This window comes from Corythoichthys intestinalis, chromosome 8, assembly GCF_030265065.1.
Source record: "Corythoichthys intestinalis isolate RoL2023-P3 chromosome 8, ASM3026506v1, whole genome shotgun sequence".
Classification (NCBI taxonomy): domain Eukaryota; kingdom Metazoa; phylum Chordata; class Actinopteri; order Syngnathiformes; family Syngnathidae; genus Corythoichthys; species Corythoichthys intestinalis.
The window spans coordinates 47294251-47316134 of NC_080402.1; the positions used below are offsets into that span (position 1 = coordinate 47294251).

At 37.4% G+C, this 21884-nt stretch overlaps 1 protein-coding gene across 6 annotated transcripts in view; it reads left to right on the forward strand.

Moving 5' to 3' along the window:
- Positions 1-20944, forward strand: part of iqce (IQ motif containing E) — a 34920-nt gene extending 13976 nt beyond the window's left edge. For all 6 annotated transcript variants that reach the window (XM_057844216.1, XM_057844219.1, XM_057844218.1 and 3 more), the window contains 14 exons: positions 91-141; positions 234-304; positions 381-453; positions 537-577; positions 1186-1337; positions 5630-5685; positions 6558-6817; positions 6896-6961; positions 13358-13465; positions 13548-13634; positions 13903-14077; positions 17580-17701; positions 19061-19188; positions 19817-20944. In XM_057844216.1, the coding sequence (XP_057700199.1) occupies positions 91-141; positions 234-304; positions 381-453; positions 537-577; positions 1186-1337; positions 5630-5685; positions 6558-6817; positions 6896-6961; positions 13358-13465; positions 13548-13634; positions 13903-14077; positions 17580-17701; positions 19061-19188; positions 19817-19938 (1512 nt within the window). In that variant the 3' untranslated portion in view covers positions 19939-20944. The remainder of the gene's footprint in view (positions 1-90; positions 142-233; positions 305-380; positions 454-536; positions 578-1185; positions 1338-5629; positions 5686-6557; positions 6818-6895; positions 6962-13357; positions 13466-13547; positions 13635-13902; positions 14078-17579; positions 17702-19060; positions 19189-19816) is intronic.
- Positions 20945-21884: the final 940 nt, after the last annotated feature.

Genomic DNA, 21884 nt, shown 5'->3' on the forward strand with positions numbered 1-21884 from the left:
GTCTTTTTTAGCCATAGTATTATGTTTAACTATTGTTTTATTCATCACAAAGAGACTGAATTAATTGTTAAACCTTTAATGCCTCCACAGAGGTCCGAGTACATACGCAGTTTGGTGGACAAGAAGCATGAGGGCAGTGTGGTGAGTTGAATGTTTTGAACTGAACTTATCTTTTTATAGTATTATTAATGATTAAAATTAATCGTAATCTAAGATGGCGTCCATGCGCACAGGTGGTAAATGGTCTGAAACAGAGAATACTGAAGCTAGAGCAGCAATGTCGAGAAAGGGAAAACGCCATTGGGTAACGTCGAACAAAATTCAGCATTTTTCTCTTTATGATGCAAATGAGGTAAGAGAAATTACATTTTATACAACAGAAACCTGCAAAGTGAGTTAAGGGCTACTAACCTCTATGAGATGAGGACGACTATCAGGAACTATTATGAAGAGGTAATCAAAAATGGCTATTGTCACACATTTCACAGATGAAGGCACATTATTTAATCAATGGGACCTGCCTCTTCATCTTTCAGATCCAGAGACTGAGGCTGCTTTTGGAAGCTACAGAAAAAAGGTTTATCAATTTCTGTTGTTCTAAACTTAAACACAAAAGTCTGTGTGTGTTTGCTGCTGACTGAATGAAGAATGAGTGACGTCTTTGTATTTTTTTTATACAGCTGCATGAGTGCATCGACTCAATAATGAAAGAAAATGATAATAACTGTATGAACTTTCATTTGGCTGCCAACAGACTACTATACGCTACCGCACAGATTCAAATTGCATTACATTTTCAATATAGATGCATTCATTTATTCACTCTGTAATGATCTGTTTTAGATTTACAATCAATGGCACAACCAGTGTATTTTCTCCAAAGCCACTTACCTCTCACACTGGTGTAAAGTTGCTCCACAAGACCACTTTTTTTCTAAAGCATATTTCACACAGGGTTGATTTATTATCAAATGTGATTGTTCCCAGAGATTCATCACACTCTAAATCATCTTTCAAATGGAGGCATTACTGTTATCCTCTTGCTTAAAATGCACTTTAAAAACTGACACGTTACCCCACTCTCACATACTAAATTTTAGGAGAAAATGCATATGAATCATTGGTCAGAATGAATGATTTAATTTGAAATTTGTCCTCACCATTTTGTGTCTTCCCCCATTGCAGCGGTCTATCAGAGAGTAAAGCGTTCCGCAAGCAGCAGAAGGCATTGAGCTCCACTGTGCTACGTCTGTCGGAGGACCTCAAGCAACTGCAACTTGAAAACACCAAGCTCACAGAGGAGCTAGACACAGACTGTCCAGCCGCTGGCATCAAAGGTTTGCATGCACTCAACAGTTGAGCAGCCTACAGACAAAATGTTTGTCATCAAGTGAGGACACATGAAGTAGTTGAAACTACATATTTATATGAACTAAATGACTTGACTGTGATTGGCTGGCACCCATTTCAGAGTGTACATTGTGTCCTGTCCATAGTTAGCTGGGGTAAGCTTGTGAGGAAAAGCGGTACAGAAGATGAACAAATAAATGACTGAATAAATGAACGAATAAATGAACGAATAAATGAAGAGACACTTTTCCCCCCATGGTCTGACATTAAATCAAATAATTTTCCTTCTTTAGGTCACTTACATGACCAAAGAGGTTTCAATTAGTCAAAACCAAAATAATAATAATAATTAAAAGTAGAGCTGAAACGAATACTCGAGCAACTCGAGTAACTCGAGTTTAAAAACTGGTCCGAGTAATTTTATTCACCTCGAGTAATCGTTTATTTTGACAGCTCTAAGCATCACGTTTTGCTCGGACTACTTTTAATGTGGGACAACGCGCTGATGTCACGTGCGTAGAGGAAGAAGCAAAAAAAAAAACTTACTGCAGCCGACAACAGCTACAAACAACGCCGACGTTGCTAAATACTAGCCCGCTCATGCTACGTTAGTTGCAGGTAGCGTCCAATGAGTCTCATAGAGATCACATGTATGTTGAACTAGATGCACAGTGACAGACTAGGCCGCGTCTGGGCACCGTTAGCAAACAGCCGCCATCTTAAAGCAGTAGAGCGCTAAGCGCTAATAAAGAGCGCTAAACGCTAATATATAAGATTAACGTTACTGTCACTACTAGCTCACCTTACGTTAGCACTGCGGAGGGCTAGGTTTCAATTAATTAAGATCGCTTTCGATGCGTGGCTAACGTGTCTTACATACAGGCTTTAACATAACAGCATTGTGGAGTGATGAGGGTGTCAAATAAAAACTCAATAATGCTAACTATCAATTTTAGCTCAGTAGTCATTGCTGGATAAAGCACCAAGTAGCACTAGTCCCTAATGTGCTCCAATACAGCCTGTATCATACACTTATTTTGAACAGTGCAAAAACTCAAAATCCTATCAGGACTTACAGTTTAGACTAACTTAAAACTTAACTAGAACTTAAAAATGGCTTGACACAAATAGAAATTTAATTGAAAAACGTGGGGGAAAATCCTAACTTTTAAGTGATGTGTGTTATCAAGCGTAAAGGCATTTTTAGGTGTGTTTATATATATATATATATATATATATATATATATATATATATATATATATATATATATATATATATATGTATATACTTTTTTAATATACACATATACTTTTTTAAAATAAGATCTAAAGGTTTTTTGAGTGAAAGCAGTGAATTAGTCATTTTTTGAAATTCTAGTTACATCTGAGATGCAATTGTTGGCTGTTTTCAACAATATACATCAAAAATAAAGACATTGATTGACTGAAAATGATAAAATGTCTTGTTTTCTCATGTATATCTATAATTGCTCTTCACCTAAAAATATATTTGTTTTATCCGATTACTCGATTAATCGATAGAATTTTCAGTCGATTACTCGATTACTAAAATATTCGATGGCTGCAGCCCTAATTAAAAGAAAACAATCTAGTTGAACAGCTTGCGAAGGGTGGGACATTTTAAATTTTAACCCTATAACCGTGAGACCAAAACAAAGTATTGAAAGGAAAAAGAAAGCTTCATATGGGGTGACAGTGGCACAAAAAAAAATTCATCACCAAAAATCGAATAACTTCAAAAAATTTTATTTAGATTGACACAAAACGTCAGCTATAATAGGTGAAGCCAATGTAGCAGACATCTCTAAAGTTTCAAGTCTGTACTACAAAAACTCTGTTGCACTGGCGCTCAAAAAAAGTGCTCAAAATGAGCTCCTCGGCGTAGGAGGCACATTTGGATACGATGGGCAAAGTTCTCAATCACCCTCTCGCAGTCCTCCAGAGTGGGATTTTCTGTTAGTGTCTTTACCATTTAGGTCAGTGATCCCCAACCACCAGACCGAGGCCCGGTACCGGTCTGTGGCGCATTTGCTACTAGGCCGCAGAGAAATAATAAATCATTTGTTGGCTGCAATTACTGATGTGTTTGCACACCTATAGCAGCCCAGCGCCAGTCAATGTAAACAGTAACTTTAGCTGCTGTGTGCTGCGGGTGGCGACTTTGGACAACTTTTTTATGAGGAAAATGGCCATCTGCTGAGCCAGAAGAGGACCCTACAACCAAGTCCATTCTACATAATATGTGGCTAAAAGCTAGAAAACGAGGCAACAAAAGCAAATGCACTGAATGCATCATACCTCATGGTGAACCGTATTGCTAAAGCCAAGAAACCTCATTATGCTTGCGACCACGGATATATGCTGTCAAGTTTTAGGAGAGGCCGCCGCTAAAAAAGGTTGATTCAGCGTATGGTTATTGACATTTTCCCTGCACTTAATATTCATTTTTAGCCCTTTCGTGTTATTTTATATTTACTGGTCTTTTCTGCCACACATTGCCGGTCCGTGAAAAAAAGGCCCACATTACACTGGTCTGTAGGGCAAAAAAGGATGGGGACCACTGATTTAGGTTATGCACAGTCTTATGGGTTCTGAACTTGTTGATTCATCTGTAGATCATTGATGGGACAAGAAATTCGCAACATCTGAACCGTTGTTTGAATTGCAATTTTGCTGCGTGGATAAACTTCAATCAAACATATGCCTCAACTATAAATGTCTTCCTCTGTAGTCCATGGCATCTAGAAGGTCAGATTTGGTATTAATTATTTTTGGTAAATCCGAAAAATAAAAAGAATTGATTAATAACTTCAAAAGTTATTCAAGTTTAGGTGATGACCGTTTTTTTTTTGTGTTGCCCTGTAAACTGTTGCAATTCCTAAACTGTTGACCTAATTAGGGTATAAATACACTCAATTAAAGCTCTGCAGTCAAAGCAAATCTTTTTTTTTGAATCCAACACTTTGGTGTATAGAACCAAAACTAATAATTGTGTCCATGTTTCAATATTTACGGATCTGTGTACTTCCATTATTTCCTTTGGGAAATGTACTGTGATTTCTGGACTATGAGGCAAACCTAACAGGATGCCAGACTGACCAAGTTTGACACTCCTCCCACCTCAGCATTTGTTCCTATACATGCAGCACTGGACTATAAGCCAAAGGTTTATTCTTAACAAAAGACATGGAGTTTATCAACTAAGAAAAATCTATATTTATAGCACCACATTGTTCAAAGTGGAGGAAAAAAATAGCTGCTTATACCCCGTAAATTTTGGTGATTAGCAGTCCAGGAGCCATCAAGATGTTTTTTTTAGGGCTGTCAAAATTATCGCGTTAACGCGCGGTAATTAATTTTTTAAATAAATCTCTTTAAAATATTTGACGCAATTAACGCATATGTCCCGCTCAGAAAGTATTCTACCTTTTGGTAAGTTTTACAGCAAGGCTTTTTGTGCTGTCAAACAGCGAACTCTTGTGGTCGCTTTGCGACATGGTTTATTGTTTTCAGTCCAGTTCAATATGGCTACACGACGTCTCGGGCCGATAATGTTGTGCTTATATGATCCTTGGACAAGATTTGTCCGTAAGTATGGTTGTTGTAAAGAATGTACATATTATGTTAGTAAGCGAAATGTTATATTTTTTGTATGAGACGCTTTTTGTTTATGTTTAGTGAACCTGTATAGCATGCTAAGCTAACGTTGTTGCTAATGTAATGCTTGTGTACTTTTTTTTGTAGTTTTACGAAGGTCTAAAGAGGACAATAGTTTGAGGCCATTTTATTAATAAATCAGATGAAAAAGGAAGAAGTCTAATTATTAAGGCGTCGTTCACGAGCTGTCTAGCTTTGGAAAAAGTAGACTCTTCGGAGTGAGGACAGCATAGACAGATTTAAATGACAGTAGAGTGAAATGCCCACTACAGTCCATATGTACCGTATGTTGAATGTATATATCCATCTTGTCTTTCCATTCCAACAATTTATTTTACAGAATATATATATAATTTACAGAAAAATATGGCATATTTTATAGATGGTTTGAATTGCGATTAATTGCGATTAATTATGATTAATTCATTTTTAAGCTGTAATTAACTCGATTAAAAATTTTAATCGTTTGACAGCCCTAGTTTTTTTTTTCAATTTTATTTTATTAGAGGTTCCACTGTCTTTGTTTTTGCATGAAGTAACTATATTTTGTGTCAGAATTAGTGAGATGTGTTTGCTGTTTGTGTAAATGTCTGTGTCTTAGGGTACAAAGAGTGGAGCAAACATAGGCTTTTGAGGCGACTGCTTGAACTGGAGAAGGTCAGTTGAAGCTGTTATTGTTTTAAAATATTTCTTACAGCAATTCAAACAATTAAAAAACATACAATTCATATTGTTAAACAATATTGTACTTACTGTATTCATGGTAGCTACAAAAGGTAATCAGTAAACGATATAAAATACATTTGTATGACAAATGTAATGTATTATTTCCATAATTTCACATGTCCACATGTAATGCGTGCCTTCTTTTTTTCCAAAAGGAATACTATACACAATAATCAAAGTAGATTAAAAACACTTAGAGCATTAAATAAAAGTTTAATCCATCCATCCATTAGGACGCTAATAATAACTACAGTTTCAAGTTTCAACATGTTCTACTAGGGGAAAAAAAAAAAAAACGGGATTCATGGAGTAGGTTATCCAAGAAGTGGGGAAAGGATGGATTGATAGCAAATGATTTTGTTTAAGATATTGACATCCATGTAGGCATAGGCCAGTTGCCAGTTTAAAGGTGCACCAAGGTTTTATAAGTTTAAGGTATCAGATATTATTGAATCTTGCCCCATATTTGTGTAAACACGCCCTTGATGAATATGGTAGACCCACCCACACAAGTCATACTGTTGTGATGAAGACCCCAAACAGACAACGGTGATACCTACAGCTCTCATGTCTCTTTTGTTGGTTAATAATGCAAAATATTAATATCTTGAACTATTCATCAGATTTATTTGAAAACATGTGGCAGCATTTTCAGTTTATTTCCTCGGAGATTAAACTGTCCCTTTTGGAGAGAATATCCATTTTGCCTAGTTCTTGGAGAGAATATCTGTTTTGCCTAGTTAAAACTAATGTAACTTCCTGTGCTTTGTGTGACACTGTATTCCAATTCTCTGTCCAATCAGAGGCTGGAAGAAAAAAACGCTCTAAAAGCAAGGTATCGATCAGATCAGCCCTGTCAGACCACACCCGCCGTCGTTGAGCAAAGGGAGGTTCAGACCACGCCACCTGAGTGCCTGGACCTGGCTGTCCAGACCATGGCTGTGTACACTGCTGACGCAGTAACAGAGACCCTAGAGGAAGATGATGTGTCAAGCCTAAAAGGATGTTTGGAGCAGTTGGAGGCGGAAAGGACGCAGCTGCAGGCGGCGCTGACCAGTAATGAGTGAGTGACAATGCAGGTGCTATCGTCTCCGCGCTTGCCGTATTTTGTATTAAAATTGTGTGATTTTTGTGTTTTCAGAGAGGAAGTGAGATGGCTAAGGACTCAACAGCAAGAAGTGGAGCAAAAATCACGACTGCAGCACAAGTATGTTTAATTTGTGGCGGCTATTTTGCACACACCAAACATGAGTGTTTCTCATACACCTGCACAGTTAAAGAAGATCCAACTACTTTATTTTCTGGACTCTTTTGGACTTTTTTTCCTAAATTATATTATTATATTCAACTTTATTTCACACTGACCTACATTACTATGGAGTAAACATTGTCACGTTCCGATCTACTGCTGGTCTAGAAAAAGCCTTGCTGTTCGCTTCCTGGTATGCTGCTACATTACACTGACACTGGTGCGGGATTCTCTATCTTGTACTAAACAGTGGTTCAAATTGGCATTGCTGTGTGTCGCTTTGCACCGGAGCCAAGAACAGAGGGAAAGTCAGTGTGCATTTTGTCATCAAAAACTAAAGAACAACCCACTAATAAGAAATGCACACTTGCAGTATTTCAACTACTGCTAACATAATTACATAATTATGACCTCATGCACTGCCAAACCTCTCAGTTAACGTGCATATGTGGCATCTGTAATAGTCATCTACTATGAATACTTCTTTTTTCAAAAATGTTTTGTTATTTTTCAACTACTACCATTCTACTGTTACGTTTACATCTCCCACTGCTACTGTTACGTTTACATCTCCCACTACATGACTGCAGTTTATAACTATTAGTAGTTACTACTAGTGCTTGCTTGTACTACTACAATTACTACTATAAGTAACGCTACTGTTATACTACTTCTAACACTACTGCTACATCTATTACTATATTTACTATGCTTGCTAATACTACTGCTTATACTAGTAATGCTTCATTCACACAGTACACACAAAGCTACTACAGTGGTACCTCTACTTACAAAATTAATTGGTTCTGAAAGTAGTTCCGTAAGTTGAAAATTCCATAAGTAAAGACGCGTTTTCCATGTAAATGCCCTAATATGTTCCAGGCCCCCTAAAATTCCGACATGAATCTTTAATAAAACATAAAAATGCATTAAAACCTGTAACAAATACATGTTACAAATACAATATTTCACAGTAACAATAATATGAGAGTTGTGCATAGTGTAAGAAATAAAGAATACAAGTTAATACACTCACGTAAAGCTGTCGGAACACAAGGGGCAAATGAAGAGGACGCTGATATACACACATACACATACAGTCCAGGTCGCCGCTCTGAGGCAATGGTTGCCAGGAAGATGCTTGGCAATAGCCAATGGCAGACCAGCTATAAGGATGTCACGTTCAGTAAACTCTCGGAGCTGCAAGTAGCATCCAGACTGTATTTTTGCCTTTCGTAAACTTCGTAACAAGAAGCAATATTTTCCTGTTGAAGCGTGTTTTAAATTAACCTGAAAATTCCTTATGTAGACATGTTCGTAAGTTGAGGCACAACTGTACTGATATTTCCTATTACTACTGCTACTAGTAATATTTCTTCTACTGCTATGACTATTGCAACTGTTTCTACTATAATACAGCTGGTGCTGCTAATAACTTCTACTAAATTCTACTAGTATTTCGGTTAGTCCTGCTACTAATGCTGCAAATGCATCCATTGCACTAATTTACGACTATGTTTTCCCATTGAACAGGATTTTTATTTTTCAAAACATTAGCAATTCGAACATAAGTGTAATATTAATTTTAAATAACTTTTCATAAATTAACAAAATATTTTAAATAAAATTAAAATAAATGCAGTCCTTTAGTGAGCCTAAACCCACAGCCACAGCTCAACATTATTACTATCAAAACGAAAATAATTGAATTACAGTTGTGGTCAAAAGTTTACATACACTTGTGAAGAACATAATGTCATGGCTCTCTTGAGTTTCCAGTTATTTCTACAACTCTGATTTTTCTCCGATAGAGTGATTGGAACAGATACTTCTTTGTCACAAAAAAGCATTCATGAAGTTTGGTTCTTTTATGACTTTATTATGGGTTAACAGAAAAAGTGATCAAATCTGCTGGGTCAAAAATATACATACATGGATCTGAAAAAGCGAATCATTGACTTGAACAAGTCAGGAAAGTCACTTGGAGCCATTTCAAAGCAGCTGCAGGTCCCAAGAGCAACAGTGCAAACAATTGTTTGTAAGTATAAAGTGCATGGCACTGTTTTGTCACTGCCACGATCAGGAAGAAAACGCAAGCTATCACCTGCTGCTGAGAGAAAATTGGTCAGGAGGGTGAACATTCAACCGAGGATCACCAAAAAGCAGATCTGCCAAGAATTACAAGCTGCTGGAACACAGGTGTCAGTGTCCACAGTCAAGCGTGTTTTGCATCTCCATGGACTGAGAGGCTGCCGCCCAAGAAGGAAGCCCTTGCTCCAAAAGCGGCACCTTAAGGCTCGACTGAAGTTTGCTGCTGATCACATGGACAAAGATAAGACCTTCTGGAGGAAAGTTCTGTGGTCAGACGAAACAAAAATCGAGCTGTTTGGCCACAATGCCCAGCAGTATGTTTGGAGGATAAAAGGTGAGGCCTTTAAGTACACCAAGTACACCATGCCTACCGTCAAGCACGGTGGTGGTAGTATTATGCTGTGGGGCTGTTTGCTGCCAATGGTACTGGTGCTTTACAGAGAGTAAATGGGATAATGAAGAAGGAGGATTACCTTCAAATTCTTCAAGATAACCTAACGTCATCAGCCCGAAGATTGGGTCTTGGGCGCAGTTGGGTGTTCCAACAGGACAATGACCCCAAACACACATCAAAAGTGGTAATGGAATGGCTAAATCAGGCTAGAATTAAGGTTTTTGAATGGCCTTCCCAAAGTCCTGACTTAAACCCCATTGAGAACTTGTGGACAATGCTGAAGAAACAAGTCCATGTCAGAAAGCCATCAAATTTAACTGAACTGTACCAATTCAGTGAAGAGGAGTGGTCAAAGATTCAACCAGAAGCTTGCCAGAAGCTTGTGGATGGCTACCAAAAGCGCCTAATTGAAGTGAAAATGGCCAAGGGACATTTTACCAAATATTAGCGCTGCTGTATGTATATTTTTGACCCAGCAGATTTGATCACTTTTTTCTGTTCACCCATAATAAAGTCATAAAAGAACCAAACTTCATGAATGTTTTTTGTGACAAAGAAGTATCTGTTCCAATTACTCTATCAGAGAAAAATCAGACAGGATACCCGCAGGTTAATAAAAGCATTAAAAAAGCATTGAATTTAGTTTTCCAATATTAAAGGTATTAAAAGTATTAAATTAACTGTTGTCTTTTTTTTTTTTTTTTTTAAATCCATAACGAAGATGACCCATAGAATTTTTACGATGCACTGGACTACAAATCGAAATACAACTCGTGCGTGCCAAACCACCACAACCGGCAAAACTGAGAAGCCATCCACCTCTGCATTGGGAATGCGTCCGTTTGTCGGTGGAACGAAAACCCTGCAGGCAGAAGTATTGTGGATTTTGAACACCAAAACAGACCACCATTCATATACTTCAAATGAGTCCATTGGTAATCTGTTTCGGATATTACGTCATTTTTGGTCGGCATCGTCTGTCACAATGTTGGTCATATTGCGTTTTGTTCCAGAGGGAGCGTTCCTGATCTCTTAACTGTCTTTTGTAACGAATTTTCAGTTGGCAGAAAAAAACGCACATTTTCTTAATGTTTAAATAGTCTACATATTTTTATGACAATTATAAATGCATTTACACAATAAAATAACGCTGGAAAAGTTTGTTAAACATAATGTTGCTCAAATCGTGTTTTTTTCCGGAGGGAGCATTCCCGACTTTGTAACTGCAGCCAATTTAAGCTCATCAAGACTTTAAGATAGAGGTAAAATCGGGCCTAAAAAGTCCAGCCCGACCCGAACTGGTCCGCGGGTATTAAAGCCCGACCCGCGTTTTGTGTGATAACATTTGTGACGATGTCTGCATAAAAGCCTGTCTTTTATAACGAATACTCAGTTGGCAGAAAAAAAACGCACATTTTCTTAATGTTTAAATAGACTACATATTTTTATGATCATTATAAATGTATTTACACAACGAAATAACGCTGGAAAAGTTTGTTGAATATAAATAAACAGATGCGGTTTTGCGGACTCGCAGAGGGGAAGATTAAAAAGGCCGTATACGCACGCTCTGACCATACAGTGCCTTCTTTTTTTTAATCCAAATTATTTATTTTATAACAAGTATTCCTTTGTTTATCATTCATACATCGTTAATATATAGTTATTTCAAAAAGTTAGCGAGAAAGAACCCTGGCCCGGCCCGACGTAATAATTGACATTTTAATTTTGGTAATGTTTTCAGTTTAATTTAGCTGTTTCCAGCTTGCTATGTTTATAATTGCGCTGTTTGTTTACCGCTTTTCCTCTTACTGCGAAGACGGAGGAAGTTACACCGGCCGCCGCTATTATATTTGTCATCAGCCATCTGCTGTGACCTGGGAATTTAACGCCTGCTTTCACGCACACGGGTTCCCATGTCAGTCGACACGGGAAATTGTTTTCACACACAACTGCTGCACGGTTAAGTCCCGCGATATTCCCGTTGTTTTGGAGTATGTGATAGGGGCTCAAGTTACATCCAGATACTTTAGGTTGCAGTTTATGGGTCATGCAAAGGCAGTAGACCTGCTTAAACATTTCGGTTTGCCTTTCGAAGGAATGTGAATTTCGCCGTTTTAACTCGAGAGTTAGCCATGTTCACTGGGGTCTTGGCAGGTGCACTAGCCGCTAGCCTGTTACAGAAGGTGCCTGGTCTGAGTCCTGTCCTCCTCCTCTTTTTGTCCATAATTATTGTGTGCGTGTGTGTGTTTAAAAAAATTCTGACAGACTTTATAATGTTACTTTAAATGTGTTTTAATTGTATCTTCAATATATGTGCATTCTTTTGTCAAACACACTTAGTAATTGAGGTTAAATTTGTTGTTCAGTGCTTTATTTATTTAGTATGATTCAATATGATCCAAATAATGGGTACGAGAAAAGTATTAATTTTCAGTTGAAATGGCATTAAAAAAGGTCTTAAAAGTCTTGAATTTAGATTTATCAATCCTGGGGGGACCCTGTCAGAGTTGTAGAAATAACTGGAAACTCAAGAGAGCCATGACATTATGTTCTTCACAAGTGTATGTAAACTTTTGACCACAACTGTATTTGCCATAAAAAGCACGTGTGTATGACTCGTATCATGTTTACATTATGCACACACTCTCTCTTTCTCAACACAGATAGTTGCCAGAGGAAAAAAAAAACAAAAACACAGGTTTTACCCCCGCTAGGCACACTAAACACGCTGCGTGCAAAATCATATGGAGGAATTGCCTCCTCGGCAGCCACCCTCCACAACCACGTCGGTTGGCCCTCCTCCTCTAAGCCGTGGCCGTCTGTAACTTTTCTGTAGCCGAAGTATTCCCTTACCAGCGATTTCGTTGTCTTCGATGGGGGAAAAAGTTCAGGAGTTTCACTTCCTCCAGCCATCGTGTAGCACAGCTGACTCACTGACACTGAGCAACAACTGTTGGCGGAGGGTTGAGCCTTACAGCTGCAAACGACAGATGTCTCCATTTTTGGGACATAAGAGTTTTTGCAGTGTTCAAAATAAATGTATGATACCTGCTGTATTGGAGCACATTAAGGACCAGTGCTACTTGTTGTTTTATCCAGCACTGACTACTGAGCTAAAATTGACAGTTAGCTTTTATATGTTTTTATTTTACACTCTCATCACTCCATAGTGCTATGTTTTTACAGATTAAATAAAGCCTGTATGTAAGACACGTTACCCACGCATCGACAGTAGTCATGATTAATCGAAACCTAGCCCTCCGCAGAGCTAACATTACGTGGGCAAGGTACAGTAACGTTAATCTTATTTATTAGCGCTGCGAAGTCTAATGCTTTATGATGGTGGCTGTTTACAAACGCCGCCGAGTCTGTCATTTTGCCTCTAATTCTGTATGCATGTGATATCTATGAGACATCTATGAGGCATCAGACGCTACTTGCTACCACCGTAGCATCATGCGGGCGTAGTTTTTAGCAACGTCGGCATAGTTTGTAGCGGCTGTCAACTGCAGTCAGTTATTATTGCTTCTTCCTCTAAGCACATGACGTCAGCGTGTTGTCTCGCATTTAAAGTAGTCCGGGCAAAAAGTGATGCTTAGAGCTGTCAAAATGAAATGATTCCTCGAGGCGAATACAATTACTCGGATCAGTTTTTAAACTCGAGTTACTTGAGTTGCTCAAGTATTGGTTTCTGCTCTAATATACATAGCATTATAGCAGAAGAAACTAATATAAAATCTATCGATTTATAAAATGTGACACAGTAATTTGTGTTTAAAGTTATCTTATGTGTTATTATGAGCAGTCTTAAAAGCTGTTGCATTATTTTAGTTGTTGAGGGTAACGTGTGTTGTTGTTGCCCTCAGCGATGAAGTTGGGGATTTAAAGAGGGAAAAAGAGGAGCTGGAAAAGCGACTGGAACGCTGGAGAACTGAGCAGACGAGCGAACGAGAAATAGAGAAAAGGCGGCATCAGTAAGTTGGCTGTTGTACTCGTCATAGAGTATGTGACATCAGCTTGGCCTCCATTTTGAAAGTGTGTGTTTGCCTTTTGCAGGGAGGAAGTGCTACAGCTGAGCAGCGAAAAAGAACAAGAAGCTGAAGGATGGCGGTGTCAAATGGAAAGAGAGCGACAGAAGCAAGAGTACATTTGACTTTAGATATGCAACATATGAAAACACACTTTAAGCGGAAATATGTCCACCGTACTTTTTAATAGCCTGTTAACAAATACTTACGGGGTCTAGAGCGCCGTCGCAGTCATCATTTGTCCAGTGATACAGGGAATGAGACAGAGCCACTCATACATACAGTAAATCTGTAAACTTGTAAATTCTGAACAAAAGGAGCAATTTGTCTTGCGTGGCGCAATAATACAGTTTCCAATTACCATGTCTATTTGTCTTTCTCAGAAAGGAGCTGAGGCAGTTGAGGTCTCTGGTCCAAACTCTGAAGGAGACGGGAAATAATGCCTGTGATGCTCCTGTCATTGATGAGGCGGATGACGATGACCAAGGGTTTGAGGGACACGAAGGCCTGAAGCTAGATTCAGAAAACCTTGCCACAAGAAGGAAGTCCACAAGTGAAGTATGTAAAAAACAAAATTGAAATAAACTACAACAACTCAGCTCTTTACTGGCTAACGCTGAACCTACAGGCAACAATAGGTCTGCAATTAATCCATGTAATTCATCAGCTCTGAGACAAAATAGAGAAATAGGAGGCTTATACAGTACATTCCCAGAATACGCCTACCAAATTTCATTCTGATCCGTCCACAAATAATGAAGGAGTAATATTTTTAATCCCGCAATTAATTAATGGGCCCTGTGGCAAAGAAAATAAAAAATCCAGCTCTAAGGATCAATGCCTATTAGCTAGGAATGTCTTGGTCCGATCATGTGATCATAAATCAGGCCGATCGCTCCATTTTTCAGAGGATCGGAATCGGGTGAAAAGGATCTGGTTGTTAATTAAAAGAATATAATCATGCTTTTCTTCTTCATGCTCGTACAGCCTCTCACTCTCCCTCCTGCTTCTTTTCTTGGTCAGCAGTACCCTGGAGTTAGCTATTTAAAGTTAATGATGTTTGCTTTGATGCAGCTTTGATCTTGCCAGAGAACCTTGGTAGCTCTACCATCAAAGGCCCAAATGTGTTAATCATCGTTTAGCTTGTTAAACACTAGCGGCAGTGGGCTGTGGCAACTCATTGTGTAGTGAGACGCTGTTCTCAGCAGTGTGAGCGTCAAAGCGTGAGTGGATTTGAGTGGACTCATTCATTGAAGCGTTTAATAAAGACTAGGGCTGTCAAAATGATCGCGTTAACGGGCGTTAATTAATTTTTTAAATTAATCACGTTAAAATATTTGACGCAATTAACGCATGCACTGAATGAGCCGCTCTCGCATTGCCTCAAACAGATTTCAATGAGGCTGTTTATGGACATTAAGAGTGAAGAGAATGCCACCGGCCGCTTGGGGGCAGCGCAGCGCCGTTCCATACTAATGTTATTCCTTCTAATAGTGGGAGAATTAGTAGTTGTGAGACGTTTATGCTGTTGCTGTTTACTCTCGTTATTATTTGAAGTCAATCGACCAACTAAAACGTGAGATATTGTCATTTAAGTTTTATAGTTTTATTGTCCTCTCAAAAAAACATTAAAACGCTGCATGGATCATTTGTTTATGTCTATATTTCCATCATTTCTTGTCCCTTTTCAAAACGGAAGCTCCATGAAAAAAACACAAATCAAACGAACCCTTTCGAAGTCACAGTGGAAGCACAAAATGCGTTTTTTAAAAAAATAAATATAACTGCCGTGCGAGGTTCCACCGAACGAGGGGGAGGAGTGTTCTGAAGCAGCGAGGTGGCGAGCGACGGCCGTTTGGATCGAGCAGCGACTTTGTGTGACTTTGAGAATGAACGGAAAACTAAATTTAGCGCAAGCAATTGTGCTTTTTGATCAACTTGAGGAAGAGGATGGTCCAAATTCGTCATCATCGTCTTCTTCGGAAGAGTCCTCGAGTGAAGATAGTGACGGATTTGAACACGTGGGTGACGCCATCGACGAGCAGAGGTAAGCAAACTCACTTTTTTTTTTTTAATGCTGAAAAAGTTTCTTTTGAAAGTTTCTTTTGATATTGCAAGACAAAGTTAATTTTGATGCAATATAAGTGTGTGTTTGTGTATATAATAATAAAATGTGCATATCAGATCAAAGTCGTACGTGCACTTTGTGTATCCAAGGCAGGAATTTATGATTGTGGTGTTCTTCTTTCTATATGAAGATTAGGGATGTAGCACATATTCAGCTATGGTATTCTTTCTATTGTCATACATATAGATTTCCATTATTATTTATTGCTGTATATATTATTATTTTATACTTTATTATTTTCATAAATACTGACTTTTTTTCATGTACATTTGTAGTGACAGTGAAAGTAAAGTGAAATGAAAATGGAAGGGTGGAAAGAGGACCGACACCCCATGGAAGTGTGGGCTGTGTGATGTCGCCCTGTGTCTAATTCCAGGACGAAACTGCTTTTCGGAGTTGCATGCCTGAAAAAATTTTAACTTGTTTATTGTAAATATTTTTGAAAATGTTATATATATATATTTTTTTCCCACAATCAGTCTTCTCAATTTGTGTATATAAATGTGTGTTCAAGAAGCTTGATTGTGTGTACATAATTTTCATCAAGTGGTGGGCCGCAATACCTAAACTCATAAAGAGATGGCCTCTAAACACTTTTTGTGTTAGATGGTATATATTTTTTCACTGTTCGGTCTGCTGTATATAACCTGTTTTGACTAGAGCATGTATAAAGGCAAAAAACGCCTATGGCTATACCTGTTGTTTATGTTGAATTGTCAAATTTAAGACAATTTATTCTAAATTTTTTTGGTTGAATGTTCATCCTAACATGTTGAATAAATATTACAAAGTTTCAAAACGGTTCGTTACGCATGTTTGGTTGTCAATTGGACATCAATATTAAAAATTTTGACAAAACGATTTTGGAATTTTTGGTCTTTTTGGGCCCAAAATTATGATTTATAATTGGTCAGTGAAGGAAACAACAGTTTGGACATGAAGTTCAAGGTGTCACAAAAAAAGGGACCAAACCAGGCCATCGTAAACAATTCTTTCTTTGAAATAAAAAGGCAACTTCAAAGGCATGCAAAATCAGACAAAATAGGCCCAGACCTTAAAGGGTTAAAAGTAATTCACATTATGAAGGTGGCATGGTTGGCCAGTAACATGTTTAAAACTTTTTTTTTTTAACATTTTTTTTTTTCGGAATCTGATTGGGATTTTGTAACAGCAGATTCTCAAAATCAAGTGACTTGGACTCCGGTGCAAAAATATGCGATCGGGACATCCCTCGTATTAACAAATTTAATTATTTCAATTAATCAGCCCTGAGACTATAATATCAAAAATCCAACTCCAAGAATTAATGCGTATACATGCCGAAAATGTTCCTCCTGAACAGAATTCCAATCCTTCTATGAATAACAGAAGAGCAAATATAGTTGAACAAGCAGGAAGTGAGGTCACAAAATGGTGCAATACATCTATTTAAACAACTTTTTATTCACTGTAATTACTTGTTTACCATTTACTGAGTATCAACGAAAGTGTTCTGAAGCATTTTATTGTGATGAAATTACAGTAAATTACAGTAAAAAGTAAATAGTGCAAATACGGGACAATGATGCTTCTTCAGAGATTTATATGACACCATAAAATAGTCACTGTAGTGCAAATAAATGGCAGTAAAGCTGCTCCCGAAAATTGCATGGGAGTCAGCAAATGAGAGTGAACTATTAGCTGTTGTGAGCTCAGTTTAACGGCTGGATTTGAATAGCGTACTTTTAGCCAATGAATACCTGGACATCAATTATGGCCATGGCAGGTAGTGAATAAATGTGCTTATTCCGTGTTTATTCAAGTAACATTTGTTCAATACAGTAAATAAAAATAAAGCAAATTTTCCCCCTGGCATACCTGACGATCTGTGCTGGTACAGTGGTGATTTATTCAACTGTACTTGTCTGACTTCTTATTGCATTTGCATGTCAGGTTCTTCAGGCTGGAGATTCCACAAATCCACAGGATGGAGAAACCCTAGATGAGAGCTCGCTTGTCAGCATCCAGGCTGCATTCCGTGCCCACCTGGCTCGCACTCAATACATTGAACAGAGGTGAAAAACCTGCACACGCAAGTATCAGTACTATAAATTATGTATGTATGTATATATATATGTGTATATAATGAAGTCTATGATATAGTAATATATATAGCGGAAAACACTCAGGTGACTTGAAGTTCTGCTCTGTGACCCCCAATTTTGCCAAATTTCAAAATTGTCTGTTATGCACCTGTGATACATCATTGGAAAGCTTAAAATCTCAATTTTCTGGGGGAAGAAAAAATTTGAACAGGTGGGCATTTCAAAAAAAAAAATTTTTTTTTTTTTTAAAAACAGCGAAACCCTAACTGGAGGTGAGAGCATGAGAGAGCATAATTAAAGACGCCATGATTTTAACGAGATATTTTTGCGTACTTACCGTGTTTCGATCCGAAAACTCCATGTAGCATGTATCAAGACACAAATGTGAATGGCCACAGCCGGATTTTTGGGGGATTTTATGGGTAAAACATGATAATATAACAAGGTTCGCGATGCAGAAATCGCAGACATCAAGGAGTGGTCGAGATGTTCTTTTTCATATACTTTTTCATATATTTACCTTTTTAAACGTTTTTTCCCCCCTATTTTTCCTTGTTTGGATCGATTATTTATTTCGGGGAAAATGCGACAGTTACAAAAAAAATACAATTAAGCGATAGTTATGAGGTAGATATCCGTGACTTATTTACAGACACCTTTTTTTAAAATTGTGACATAATTCGTTTAAAAAAATTAAAATATGCGAAGGAATAATTTTTGTTCAGTCTTTTTTTTTTTTTTTTTTTTTTTTTTGGCGAAATATTAACATCACTTGATGATTCTAAGCGACATTTTGAATAATGAATATCATTACTTACCTTCTTTTTATGACTGGTTTGAAACAAAAGTGGTTGCGTGGCGTCTGTAAACGGGGGTCTCCAGGGTAAAACGGGCAAATTAAAAATAGTTCGGGGGCTTAATGCGCCATGAATCGGCTATGGCAGCATATAGACATATGTTCTATCAAACACAACAGTTCTTTTGGCTTAAAATAAGGCAGTGTATTTTAAAGAGGTGCAAGAGCAGAAACTGCTTTTTCAGTCTTGTCTGTATATATACATTTTTTTTAAAATTATACTTTGGGGGGAAAAAAGTGAAAAACGTGTCCTCTATGTATCTCTTTCCAATGGTAAATCTGAATAAATACATTGAACACACACAAAAAAATATACATTTCTATATTTTTTTGCTACTCCGCGGTTTTTCACTAATCACGGTGGGTTCTGGTCCCCATTAACCGTGAAGAACGAGGGATCACTGACTGTATGTTGTATTACATATCTTAGGTTGTGTGTGTAACAACGAAAGGCCCTTTTCATTTGTAAACAGGTTTCCAGGAGGAGCCGCATCAGAATTTGAAGACAATATAGGTGCTGCATGCGCTAAAATGTGCATAAACGAGGAGGAAGAGCTGCTGCCCGTCTCCAGGCCTCCTAGAACGCAGACACCGCCAAAAGGTTGTGAAGGGAACTGGCTTTTGACTTTGGCACTTAGGAGGCCGATTTTTCAATTTCAGTTCCCCCACGAGTGAGATTAAAGTATGATTTAAGAAAAAAAGATTAAAAGGACAGACATCACTCTATCATCTGAATCCCAGCTAAATTAGTCTTGTTTGATAATAAAAAAAAATAATAATAATAATAATTTTTTTTCATGTGTAATAATGGAGATAAATGTGAATTAAAGACAGTATTTTCAGGAAGTGGCTGCCCCACACAGGGGCAGACATTTTATCAATGGTGATACCACAGTAGTACCTCTACGTACGAATTTAATTCGTTCCAGGACCTGGTTTTTAAGTTGAAATGGTCGTATGTCGAGCAGGATTATCCCATAAAAATACATTATAATATGATTAATTCGTTCCACAGCCCAGAAACCTGGGCAAAACAAATAAATTATAAATTCAAATTGAAATAATAATGATATATTACAGGTAATAATAATGACAACAAATTAATGTAACGAATCTGGTTCTAATGTGGCAGTTGTCTTTACTATAATGTTGATTAAAGTTGAAAACCTTAGTTTCTAAATTTGCAGTTTTTAGTCCATGCCATCATTTTGGTTGTCATTTTCTTGTAGCCCGATTCCAGCTTGACGCAGTAAACGCCGACTCGGAGGACATGGACAACTCTGACGATTCGGACGACATCATTGTGGCTGAGTCCTACCCTCGGAGAAACCGAGAAGCCAGGCTCTTGTGACTGCAAATGGAAATCAGGCTTGGGGAACCCTGGATTATTGCGTCATGTTTATGGACTGTAAATTCATCGCTGAACTTCCTTTTGACAGCGGAACACTTGCGTGAAATCCATCATTCCTGTCTCCAAAGTGCCTAAAAATGTGGAAATTCCTATATTACATCTGACAGCAATAAAGATGTTATTTTTCTTGTACTGAGTAAACCGCACTGGAAAAATGACTGAATGATCCTCAGTGACATGTTTTTAAATGCCTTATACTTGTATACACTATATTATTCAAAAAGATGGATCACAGTTATTTAGGGACTATGTTCAGATTTTAATATTTTGTAACATTTGAATTTAGTTTCCTTGTTTTTATAAGGCTTTCAAATTTCAATTTAGGGAAGATATCTAATAAATTGAAATTCACCTGGAAAATGTTATTTTTTCGCCTTGTTTTCTTTTTCTCTACCTTAATAGAAAAGATTTTGCTGTCACATGTAGTTTCAAATATTCTTAATGCAATTATTCTTAAAACAATCCTAAGTACAACAATGTTGGAGAGAAAAATAGGAAAGGTTTTGTAAGTTCTCACATTTCTGAATCAACTAGTGAAAGTGGATGTTCATGGATACACTAAACAGACAGAAAAAAACTAAATTTGTCATTTCAGAATTCCCACTCTTCCAATATTAAATAATCCACAAACTAATACTCAAACAAGCAGTTTGAGTAAATGTACATGTTCTGAGACAAAAACCAAAACAAAAACTGAAGCATGCTTGAAAATATATTTTAAAATAACAAAAACGTCTGGAGTACCGATTCAAATTAATTTTTCTTTTGAACCACTAAATACAATTTTGCTTAAACTAATACCAAACAAACAACTGGTTCCATATTTTAATTGAAAACAACCTGAAACTTTACAGGACATTGAGGAAAAAAAACTAAGTGAACCCAGTGGTTTACTAGTCTCATGAGTTGACCTGCATTGAACAGTTACCTCTAGCTAATGATCAAACTTAACTACTGTATTAGGATGGTTTTGCACCATTGCTCTTGAATGAACTGTCTCAGTTTAGCAAAATTCCTGGGATTTCTCATGCAAATTAATTTTGAAGTTGTGCAACAGTGTCTCGACTTGGTTGCCGCTCCAGAACATGTATTTTCTTCCTCTGAAGCCATTTGATGGTTGTTTTACTTCTGTATTTGGGTCAGTCCTGCTGCAACACATCCTCTATTGAATAAATTACAGTAAAGACCGCAACACTTTGCTTCGTGGTGCTGTCCCGTCAGTTGCATTGTTATTGAATTTTGACATAAAATGTCAATACAGAATGAAACTACAGTACTATATTTAGCACATATGAATTCAATTTTGCCAGATTTCATGGGGAAAACCTAGTCAAAAACATTGTTTTTATGGGGAAAACTAACCTTTTAAAGGACACTTTTTTAATCAATTGGTAGCCATTGACAGTGCTAAATGTCCAATCTATTTTGAATGTGAGAAGCTGGCGGTGAGTGGCTGCTGCAAGACTTCCCAGTCAAAATGGATTGGACGTCTAGTGTTTTAAGTGGCACTGAAAGATGAGTACTCACTGCCAGTTCCGGCAGTTTAACTGAATTGGATGTCTTTTTGTTAATGGCAGGCAATACGTTGAATACCAAGAAATAAAAGAATCAACTTTACAGCGTCATTGAGTACCATAACCAGAGTACATTTCTATTTATTTAAATTTATATATACTTGTATTTATTAAAAAGTATATTAAAAATAATGGTTATTAATATTATACACACACAGTATACATAAATAATTGGGACTTGGCATCCACATATTTGGATATCCCTCTTTGGGTCGTGTAAGGCCACACTTGTAGTATGAATAGGGTTGCATAAATCACCCAAAATGTTGATGTCCATGGATACGGATCTCAGATCTTTTTGAGTTTTTTTTT